Genomic DNA, 11,698 nt, shown 5'->3' on the forward strand with positions numbered 1-11,698 from the left:
GATTGTAAAGAAGACCTCTACATCTAAAGTGGCAACAGAATTAGGCTACACCGATGGAAGACCTGGACGATAACATTTCATCTAGTGAGATTGAGTCCCTCTTCATAAAAGAGGAAGATGCGGATGAAGACAGAAACCTGATGGAACAAAGTGAGTGCAACATGGCACAATCTGGACTCAGCTTCACAGGAACACAGCTGAATCAATCAGCTTTGATGAAGCCATACTTAGAGGAGATGGATGACTTGCTGAAAAGCTGTGAGGAGCTCACTGGTATCCCCTTTGGCTCTCACTTCTCAGAAAGTTACAATGAAACAAGCATGACCGAAACAACTCATAGCCACAGAAAAGAAGAACACACGATAAAGAGCTATGAAGAATCAAGTATTCCTCCTCCGGCATATCTTTCAACAAGCTACATTGACACACACATGGATGGGGCTGGAACAGAAGATCAGCCAGCACAAGCTCGGTCACAAGCCTTGGACAGCATCATCAACAGGTGTGGAGTGACCGCAGACATTTCTCGCCAAAGGGAAATGCCTCTCACTTCAGCGGGGAACAAACTGAGTGACACCATGATGGAGTACGAGGGCCAGCTGTTGGGGATGTTGGCAATGCTGGAGAGCTGTATGGAAGAGGCTGGGATGGACTTCGAGCCCCAGGACTGGGCTACAGATGGAAGCCAAGAGTATGTCCACATCAGTAAGAATTCTAACCTTTGTAGGGGTACAACACTGGTGCCCATTCAGCAAGTGAGCCCAATGAAGTTGGAGACCCAGCAAATGCAATCAGAATCCTGGGCTGGTCAACATGAAGCTGGAGAAAAAGTGTCTAAGGAAAGCAGAATTGAGGTGAGCCAGCAGAATCCTGTGCTTAGCTGTGACAACGCGGATGGCTTCTCGATGGAAAGACTGGAAAGGCAAGAAAGTCTGAAAACAGATGAGGGGGTTGCTGATCCTCAGTTCAGGTTTTCAGGGCCATCAATGCCATTAAACAGTTCAGAAAATGATCCTATATATAGTGAGGCGACAAAGACAGGATATATGTCTACTGGTGACGGCACATACATGAAGGGAGACGCAACTGGGATTGAGGTAGATGAAACTGAATTGCCAGCTGAAGAGAGACAGGAGCTCAAGATGGACACTCTTGATCTGGGACCTGGCCTGAATGAACTAAGAACACTAGGGTCTAAAATGGAGGAGTGCGTAGACGAGGTACAGCAGTTGGAGAAGAGGAGGAGGGAACTGCTGGTGGAGGTGCTGGAGTTGAGAGGGAATAAAAACAGAGAGGAGGCAGGGGGGAGCAATGAAGAAGAAGAGGAGACGATTGATAGCAAAGTGGCCGAGCTGATGAATGCACTGAAGAAGGAGGAAGAGGGGAGACGAGAGGAGAGGAAGAAGGAGATTCAGAGCCTCAGGGAGGAGAGAGCAGAGGAGGAGAAGAGAATGTGGAAGGTGAACCTGGAGAGGCAGGGGCTGCAGGAGGAGCTCAGAAAGCTGAAGAGGAGGCTTTTCGCCATGGCTAGAGACTGTGCCCATAACCAGGTCGCCTTGAACACCCAGCACCGTGAGGTGGAGCTGTTAAGGAGGGAAGAGGTGAGAAAACGCAGAAAAGACTTAAGTTCATCACATTTCTAAGGAAACTTCCACATAAAACTCTTTCTTCCCATCTTCCAGGAGAAGGTGCAGTCGCTGATGCTGCAATTGACAGAAGAGGGCTCCCAACTCAGGGCAGCCCAACAACAACAGCTCTTAGACCTGCAAGCAGTGGTTCATGCCCAGAGCTCAAGTCAGACCTCCAACACCCAGGACGAGCTGACCGAGTGCAGGAGGCACTCCTGTGGGGACATCCAGCAGTATCTGCAGGGTGGGCTGAAGGCTCTGGAGGACAGGTGCTCTCACTGTCTAGAACAGTTTTATCCTTACTAAAAATCATGCTTTTATTGAGGTTTTCTTAAGTCATGATAATTACTCTCAATTCTCTCATTGTCTTCTTGGTCAGGTATGAACCCATTTTGCTAGCACTGCTTAAGAGGAGGGAGGTAACAGTCGGAGCACTGGCGAAAGCCAAAGAGCAGGCCCAGGAGCTGAAGGCCCAGCTGAGACCCCTAAAGGAGGAGATCCAAAAGCTGAGGCTCCAGAGGGCTTGTCTGGAAGAGAAACTCAAACTAATTCACATACAGAGGAAAGAGGATGTGGGCCAATACAAGGTACGTAAGGTAGCAGGTAGCAGGGAAACTCTTTCAACTGTACACTGGTATAAAGCAGGGTCACTGACACATAAAAGTAATAAAGCTATGTTATCCCACAGGAAACAGTGTACTGTCTGGAGGAGAGCAGCAGAGAGCTGAAGACCGAGTTGAGGATTCAAAAGAGAAAAACCAAAGAGATAGAGGAGTTGAGAGACAGCCTAACCAAACAACTACTCCTTTACAGGTAAGATTTATTGATCTATTCAGTCAGATTTAAAAAAAAAAAAAAAAAAAAAAAAAAAAAAAAAAAAAAAAACTTCAGTTAATAGCTCTAATTAAAACATGTCTTACAGGGCTGCCATTGAGGACCATAACAAGTGTGACGACAAGGAGAAAACATGATTGTGTCCTTGATTTACAAAAAATACAGTTCTGATTTAATCTTTTTTTTATCTGCAACTTAGTGAACTCCAAAGTTTAATTAATGCACTTTACACACATTGAGAGGCATGCTGTTATTTAAGTTTTTTTTTTTTAGAAAGGTCTGTAAAGGTGGACTAGATTACAGCCTGTAGAAAGGTTTTTGTTATGAATAAAGGCTTCGTGTTCATTGTAACCTGAGTGTGACTGATGAGTTAATGTCTCCGCATGAAGAGCAGAGAGGGCTTTGTGTACTTATAAGGGCAACATGGCTGAGGGACTAAACAGTAGAACACAGTAATAGAGTGAGAGTACGTTTGGCAGACAGCAAAGAACCAAGACGCCCAGCACCAGACTTAAAAATGTCTAAGCAAAGTGTCATGAGCCATAACCAACTCTTTGACTAAAAGGATCATTTAGGTTTGTTTAAATACTTACAAGCTTAGCAAGTTGCTGACATTATTAACAAAATATGCAAGTAACACACTCATATTAAAAAAATGTTGACAATACATCAAATGAAACCAGAGACTAATGAAACACATTTTATTAAGAATGCACTCACTGTACAAATATTGAACATAGAAAAAGTTCAACCACTAATCTATATCACGAAAACATTTAAATGGTTAATGTATGACTAAGGTGAGGGGAGGTGGGACCACAAATGGACATTTCAAACGCAAATTCACTCCAAAAAGGTAATTTCATTTAGAAGTAGCTGGTGTGAAAGTCGGTGTCCAGAACATTTAGGTGATGACCAGACTGAAGCAATGAAAGTATGAGACATTTTTAAAACAAGAAGATAACCTGCAAACAACCTCTAAGTCAAGTCAAAGTCACAGTAACTATCACTGTGCATCATGTCAAAAAGCCAGACTGCAATTCACTTTAAACATGTTTTTCCTTCTGCAACATTTCCAACCTGTGCAGAGGAAGCTGTTCTAAACAGCAAGTTTTTGTAAATTTATAACTAGTTCTGGGTTGTCAGTATGATCAACACCTTAAGTTCTAGAAACACACTATAGTTGTTACTGAAAAAGTATTGTCTAAAATACTTAAGTGTAGATGGGAGCCAATTTAGTTTACAAAAATACATCTTTTATATGCACTGAGAATAACATGGGTGATTCTCCAGGCAATTATTTACTCAGTTAAAGGAGAGTTCTTCACTTAAAGTATTCCAAAAAAGGGACCAGGGCTACACATGGTTATTCTCTTTGTTGTATTTACAGTGATTTACGGCATGTCCCACCAGTAGAGAAGGATGGGAGGAAGTAGCTGCGTGGAACTACTGATGTGGCAGTTTGGCAGTTTGTGATGAGGTTGCAGGTTTAGATACACAGCAGGCAGCAGCGTTATGCTGTGGCTTCAGGGTCTGTTGTACCCTCTGGATCTTCATCGTTGTAGATGTTCTCAGCCTAAAGGGAGAATCAGTGTCAGTCATTCAGACACATATTGTTAGGGTGTTAAGACATTAATTATTTTTTGTTTCCAAAGGGGTGTACCATGAATCAAGTTCAACACATAGCCAGGCTTTCTTTGCTTGAGCTTGCCTGACAAAAAGTATAAAATCCATATCAGAGATAATAGGTATCAAGACGGTGGTTATCATGTTTCATTCATTCAGGTTCTCTTCACCAGGCTACATTTTTACAACTCCATGCCTGTTTATTTCTAATGTGACAGAAACTCATTAGAGGTCTTAAATTTTGAACAGCATATTTAAACATTGTATTCAAGAAGTGCATTTAGGTAACTTTTGTTTTTATCCAAATCAGAGGGAAATTTGGTGATTGAATATCTGTGATAACAGGCTAGCAAGAGTAATCTATTTATAATCAATAGTTCTCCTGGCTGCACTATCAAACAGAATTAGCAGCAAATCAGGATCAGACATAAAACATAATCCAAAATGGTCTACTGTTGCTTAATCATTCTTTTAATGTTGATGATATGCTGTGCTGAACATAACTCACTAAAGGACCAGTGTGTAGGATTTAGTGGCATCTATCAGGGAGCTTGCAGATTGCAAACACCTCATCTCACCCTTCCTTCCAAGCATGAGGGGACTTTCGGTGTCCATGAAACTTGTGCAAAATGTGCAAGGGCAAAACTACAGCCAGCGTTTGGTTTGTCTGGTCTGTGCTACTGCAGAAACATGATCGACCAGTGCCCTCTGAAACATAGCTCATTCGAAGGTAATGAAAACACAAATTCTTACTTTATGGTGATTATACACTAATAAAAATATACTGGTGAATATGATATACATTTCTGTTAAAATAGAAATAAATATTCTGCCAATAAATCCCCATAAATCTTACACACTGGACTTTTAATCTCCCTTTACTATAAAGGGAGATTAAAAGGACAACCATGAGAAGAGACTTGTGGTAATAGTAATGTAATACAAAGTTGAACAAGTAAACAAACACCTGGATTTGTACACTTACCATTCTCATCATTTCTCTCATCTGTCTCCTCATTCTGCCCTGACTGCATCACACCAAATGTTAATATCATAAGTCGATCTTGATTGAGATTCGCTCTTTGAAGCCATTAACTGAATTGTCAGGAACCACCATCATGACTTTTCCCTGCAAATTCATTGTTGTCTGCTCTGATCCACATTACAGTTTTGGTTAGAGATATGGGATTCTGAGGGCGGAGTCGCCTGCTGTCAGTGAAAAATGTATTCTTCTATATTTTCTTCAGAAAAAACATCCCTTTAAGATGGTATCATACAAGAAGCAACCATGTTCTCTACCCCCATAACTAATGTGCTTTAATAAAATGTGGTCTCAGCCGTCTTACCATTTGCCAGACTTGCATAATGTTGTCCTCAGACACAGAGCAGATGACCCAAGGCTCGTTAGGGTTCCAGGAGAAGTCAGAGATCTTGGCTGTGTGGCCTCCATGGATAAACTAGATAGAAAACAAGCCACCATTTTCATTATTACGATACAAGATCAAGTAACAGAAACTCAACTTTCAAAGTTCAGCAGGCTTTAGTGAGACTCACCAGTAGCTCAGGTGGGCCGTCCTCTGCATCTTCTGGTGACTGCTCCTCTCCAATTTTACTACAAATCAGACAAAAGAATTAAATTTATTATTAAACAATGTCACAGGATGACTGAAACCACATGTCCACTGAATGCAGCGCTGACTGTGTCACCAGAAGCAGAATGTGTTCAGGTAATCTGTTCTTCAGCAGCCACAGCTCTAATGACTGTATTGCAGCTCATCCTCTCATCTTTAAATTTTATCTATATTACAGAATATGGTTCACATAACAGAAGGAAAACCGTAGCATTACTTGGCAAAAAATAGAGCTGACGCATAAAGATAGCAGATCTGAGAAAAGAGTGCACTTTCTGCAGGGTTTCAGCAGATTTTGCAGAAGTTAAATTTAAGACTTTAAGACCTATTTCATATCCCTATTGGCAAAAAAGTAAAAAGGATATGATTTTATCTGACGATGTTTAGCTACCATGTGTTAAGGGCAGAGCACCGTGGGGCGCACTGGGGCCGGACTTCCCATCCAACTCTAATGCTTTAAAATCAAAGTTTCTTGTTTGACTTTTCTTGCACAAGGTGCAGCGTCCTTCAAATTCGTTATTATCTACAGGCTTCAATAGGTGGTGGGGAAAAAAAAATTGATTCTTAAATGCTTCCCAATGCTCACTTGGGAGATCCATTAATGAAACATCAATAATTAGAAATGCATAACCCATCTCTCTGCATTATAAATGAATGAAACAATTTTGTAAGACCAGGCTGGACGTTATGTCTGAACCGTCTGGATAGAGTGGTGTAATGGACGTGAACATGTGTCGTGTTTACACTCTAAAACGGGCCACTTCTTCACTTTAAGTGATGATGGCTGAGTATGAGCAACTGCAGATGGATGAATCTAACCAGCACCCCCTGGCATAAAAGCTTAAAACTGTGATGCACTGGTAACGGTTTTATAATCCCATCATAGTCCCCTGAATCAGAACTGAATCATTTGGAGTGCCAGAGGATTCACCTTCCTAGGCTTCAAACAAGCACTAAATGCTCTGTTCTTGAGCCAGATCTTGCACTTGCCCATATTAGATGAGTCATTATTACTGCTATTTTTAGCATTAGCCCACACATCACAAAACACCAGCTGGATGCAGGGGTAAGATGTTATATGTTGTTTACCTGAGGTCCCAGACATTGAGGCGACGGTCGGTTCCACTGGATGCCAGTATGGTCTCATTATGAGGTGACCACTGAACCTGGAAAAGCCAGTCAGAGAACTCAAATTAGGTCACCCTGAGGAGCAACGCAGACGTACAATACTACTTGTAATGAATTTGTCAGCAACAATTAATCACCGAGTGTTGCTTAGCAAGTGTTGATGTTTTTGTCATTTTGTCAGAGCTCAGGATTACAAAAAATTATAATTGCTTCAGTGTGGTCCAATTTCATCAATTGTTTTTAACTGACCATACACATGTGAACACAAGATATCCTGCTGTCCTTATTTAAGAATGTGTCATGAGTGATAAATATCTTACCTGGAAGATTTCATCCTTGTGTGACTCGAAGGAATGCAACTTCAGTTTCAAGTTTCTCAAGTCCCAAAGAGCCACAGTCTGAAAGCAGGAAAGATTTTCTTAATTACTGAATTAGCACTAGTTCCAAAAACAATACTATCAACATCCATGTCTTATAAAATATCTAAGTTTTCAGAGTTAAACCCTATGCTGTAAATTAAAATGTAACTTCACCCCCAGGTCTGAGCCCACCTCCAACCCCCACCTCTGTTTTTAAGACTAACATTCATTTTCAGTGCAAACTTTGACTATATGTCACCATTGGTCTTGGAAGGTTCAGAGGATTTTAAAAAGTCAATTGTGGGCGTTTTTCAACCAATGAAATGCTGATCTTAATAAATTTATTAACAAATGTCAGTATTAACACAAGCATTAATGTGTTTTACTGCAGTATATTCACATCTATTTTGCAGCTCAAAAAACACATCTAAGAGTGCAGTACCCTTTTAAACTAAATAGCCATCATTAGGATGTAGTGGAATATTGCATTACCTTGTCTGCAGAACCAGAGGCGAGAATGAACTCGCTGTACGGGTTAAATGACAAACAATTGACCTCTGCTGTGTGGGCATCTACTGCATGGCTGGGTTTGGAGGTGTTGTTTGAGCGAGTGTCCCAACTGAAGTGAAAAATGACAGATTATCATTCCAAGGAGTTCACAAGATCACATTACTTTTCAGGTTAACAGTTTCATCTTCTGGTCAGATTTGACTCATCATCAAGCGTCTTACATCATGAGCTTCTGATCATCGGCTACAGAGCCGAAGAGTGACTCGTGAAGCAAGTGCCAGGAGACATCTTCCACCACAGCAGTGTGACCGGTGAAGATTGTCTTTGCATCTACTATCTTCCCCTCCTTTGGCACAGCACTTATGTCCCAGAGGCAGACTGTCTATAGATTAGGAAAGATAAAAACACATCAATATTTTATATTTCACCAATTTTAAAATATCTCCCCACATTTGAACACTTTAATTTCATGAAATGCAGCATGAGTTTATTATTATTATGAGTGTTTGCTATTAAAATTGGCAAACCAATTAAGTCCCCAAATCCCGCTGATGCTTGATAATACTTTTCTCTTACATGGTCATCTGATGCACTCAGCAGAGAGCCGGAGAGATTGGGATTCCAGGAAAGACCATATCCTTCTTTCTGATGGCCTCTGAGACGCAGATCAGGGCGACACTCTCCAGAGGCATCTGTGGACAAAGAGTTCAATGGATGTCTATTTCTTTCACAGCATGTACAATGTGAGATGCGTACTAATGAGGATAAATACTTTGCAGTAGGTCAAGGGTACCAGTTTGCCAACTTTTACATTCAAAAGTTGTTCAAGGATCATGTCACCTTCAAGCATTTTCTTTTAATGTTTGTAATAAGGCTGGGCAACTGAACATATTTATCTGCTATCTGCAATTGGCTGAGTTCATTGCTGGTAAGTCTTTTTGGGAATACTCACTGACCCACTGAATAAGAGAAAGTTACAACAACACGGCTTTTTTCACATCTAACAGTGAATTAAGGATTTATTTAGACTAATACAAAGTTGATGATTGCTGGAATAGTGGAAAGACTACTCCGACAGTTCTGAAGAGTTTAATTTTCTTTTTCTGTCAAGTTTAAATGTAGGTAACCTAGGCGACCTCATCTCTTGCACAAACCTCCCACTGTGAAAACATCTGCAATTGCCAGTTGTAAATTTTTAACATATCACCCAACCCTCGTGTGTGATCTGCTTACCTGGCTTGGAGGGGTGCTTGGTGTAGTCAAACACCAACACATCTGAGGTGGGAGTCTTGGTGGCAATGATGCAGGGGTTTTGGGGCATGTATCGGGCACGGTTCACCTCTCCTTCGTGGCTGATCTTGATTTCTATCTCGATCTTGCCACTTACTGAGCCGAAGCCTCCAAACTCTGCAGGAAAAACAAGGATATAAGTTATTAGTATAGAAACTCAATATGGAGGGAAAGCATACTTCACTAGCTTAAGGAATTTGATTTAGGTTTGCTTACTCTGATCTGCGTCTATAAGTCCAATCAAAAAGCTGACTCCACCCCAGTTACATTTTGTAAATAAATACAAAAGGCAACTACATTAAATGTGACAATCTAATTTTAAAGCTTATAGAGGCATCTGCTTGATTTAGTGCCTTATAACAACTCAAGGTCACTTTTTTAATTAAACCACTTATAATCCTCCTCAGTATATACCTATCCTTCTATTATTATTGCATCAGCTAATTCAAGTTACGCCAAGTTTAGTAACATACATGTTATCCATCTCTTAAAAACACATGGACCTACTATAAATACACAGTACATGAAAAGTCTGCCTGGTTGAACATCTAACATGTGACAGTATATGTTTCCAACCTCCTTTTTCACTGTCATAATGTGAGGCATCAAACTGGGCGTCATCATTGGGCAACTGGACACTGGCAATGACCAGGTGATTCTGCTCATCAGATGTGTGAGTGCCCAGCACCAGCCGGTGCACACTGTAGTCCTTCCCTTCAGGCCTAGTGGGGGGAAAAAAAAGTATCATCAATAATGCCATTCACTCTTCTTGTTGGGCGGCATATTGGTACACGTGTGAGAATTACTATTGGCTCATTGTGTAAAACAGTGTACCTGGAAACATCAGGCAGCCACTGAGCGGTAAGGCTGGGCCACTCTAAAGCGTGGGTCATAACCAGGTCATACAGGAAGGGAGTGTTTTTCTTCCAGATCTTGTACTCCTCATTTATCACCCTCTCCTCAACCGCATCATCAAAAGCACCTGCTAAGAGAGGACAGAGAGTGATGACAGGACCAGTGATGAATTACTGATCCAAAAACTTCAGTTTGCATTTGCTTCAAATACTTGCATGGAGGGTCTATGGCTTTCACTGAAGAAGGATGCTGGTTTAATATTTAGGAAACTAATCTGTACTGTATCTCTGTTATAGTCAATGACTTAACGACAGTTGATGCTATAGCACTTAATCAACAGCTGTTTAAGGCTCCTTTTGCAGAAAACAAATGTCACATTAATTTACTGGCTACTGTTCAGTGTGTAAGTTATCAGTACGGAAGTATGTTTTAAGAAACGAATCACCGCTAGCTTACCTCGCTATCACGATTCTCTTGCTAGTGTTAGCATACCTGAATATTAACGTTACAATTTAACACAGTCGCGCTGCAGCCAAACTTGAAACTAGAGTATATATTAGTCGGCGTCAACAGATGGAAAATAATGCGAACACCAGAACTGCAAACTGAAACCGAGATTGTTACAGCTCACAATAACAGGTTACCCGGCTTTTGTTAGAGCTGATAAAGGCCAGCTCAGGAGCTACGGCAGCTAGCTGCTAACTGTCTAAGCTAGCTAAGTAGCTAACTACGACATGTCGAATAGCCGCGTTATTTGTCGCAACCAACAACAAACGCCTTCACTTTACCTTCCTTGTCCGCCATTGCCGGTATGGACCACGGAGACTTGAGATAAATTGAGACGCGGAGACAAAGAGCCTTGTCTCTGCAGGTTCTCCTATGGTGTGCTCTGTTTAAAGCACAGGGCGAACGGCGCTAAGCTAACAGCTAACTGAGCAGCCGCCTTGGACAGACGTAGGTGCATTCGCGCGCTCAGGACAAGCGAGGGGGGCGTCTTTCCACCAATCACAGCGCAGCTCGTGTTAACGAGCAGAGGGCAGCAAGGACCGTCGTAAGACGGGAACCCTTCATTTGCGAAACTAACGCGAGATGTGTATTCGTTTCTGAATCGTGAACATTAGACAAACTAATCATATTTTATTACAAGACAACGCTGAGATCTGTCTAGATTTGAAGACAGAAAACACTTGGTTAGGTTAAGAAAAGATCATTGATTTAAAGTTAAAAAGCTGACTCTCGCGAGATCTTTCGCGGGTCTGGGATTCCCTTCTAGGTTCGACCGTGTAACGCTGCCTTCAAACACTTAGAGCAGTCAATGAGAACCAAGGACTGTACCACTAAAGTTGTGTAAGGCAAAATGCTCCATCCAAAACATATATAATCATAAAACGTGTATTGCACCACCTCTTTCTCGGTTTTGTATATATGTTGATCAGATAGCCTTATGGTTACAAAAATGCAGATGAAACGTTCAGATTTGATTCAAACTGTAAAAAGAATTTTGAGGAACAACTACTTAAGTACAGTAAGAGTAAGAGTATAGTAGATTATTTGTAATTAGTTACTTCCACCTCTGGTGGTTAATGACACTTTTTTTTACATAAAAAAATAAAAAACCTGAACAATTCGAAATAAAAACTTAAAATAGTTTGACCTGATAATTAAATGACAGGAAATCAGATGTCAACAGCTAAACAGAACAGGTTTATTTTCAATAATTTTTTAATGACCGTTAGAGACCATACTGGTGGGCCAAGAGAGACACAAGTGGTTGTTTGCAAAAATGTTGTTTGTTTGTTTTATTTACAAAATGCCCCCAAAAGTAAAGAATTTCTGA

The 11,698-nt window shown here is 41.0% G+C and overlaps 2 protein-coding genes across 3 annotated transcripts; one reads left to right on the plus strand and one right to left on the minus strand.

The window, feature by feature from the left end:
* Positions 1-2,813, plus strand: sync (syncoilin, intermediate filament protein). The gene is made up of 5 exons (XM_084738424.1): positions 1-1,601; positions 1,683-1,897; positions 2,008-2,215; positions 2,317-2,441; positions 2,551-2,813. Exons 1-5 carry the CDS (start codon positions 54-56, stop codon positions 2,597-2,599), a joined length of 2,145 nt encoding a protein of 714 aa, XP_084594550.1. The 5' UTR covers positions 1-53; the 3' UTR covers positions 2,600-2,813.
* A 323-nt stretch (positions 2,814-3,136) lies between these two features.
* Positions 3,137-10,813, minus strand: rbbp4 (retinoblastoma binding protein 4). 2 transcript variants are annotated; one of them, XM_084738423.1, is made up of 12 exons: positions 10,650-10,813; positions 9,841-9,988; positions 9,583-9,728; positions 8,950-9,123; positions 8,293-8,408; positions 7,938-8,098; positions 7,699-7,825; positions 7,168-7,245; positions 6,809-6,885; positions 5,643-5,700; positions 5,435-5,545; positions 3,137-4,038 (listed from the first exon to the last, which is right to left on the minus strand). In XM_084738423.1, exons 1-12 carry the CDS (start codon positions 10,663-10,665, stop codon positions 3,976-3,978), a joined length of 1,275 nt encoding a protein of 424 aa, XP_084594549.1. In that variant the 5' UTR covers positions 10,666-10,813; the 3' UTR covers positions 3,137-3,975. The 2 variants fall into 2 exon arrangements, with proteins under 2 accessions (XP_084594549.1, XP_084594548.1); XM_084738422.1 differs by having other exon boundaries at positions 9,841-9,991.
* Positions 10,814-11,698: the final 885 nt, after the last annotated feature.

Source organism: Lutjanus erythropterus, chromosome 16 (assembly GCF_056507025.1).
Source record: "Lutjanus erythropterus isolate fLutEry1 chromosome 16, fLutEry1.hap2, whole genome shotgun sequence".
Taxonomy (NCBI): Eukaryota; Metazoa; Chordata; class Actinopteri; order Lutjaniformes; family Lutjanidae; genus Lutjanus; species Lutjanus erythropterus.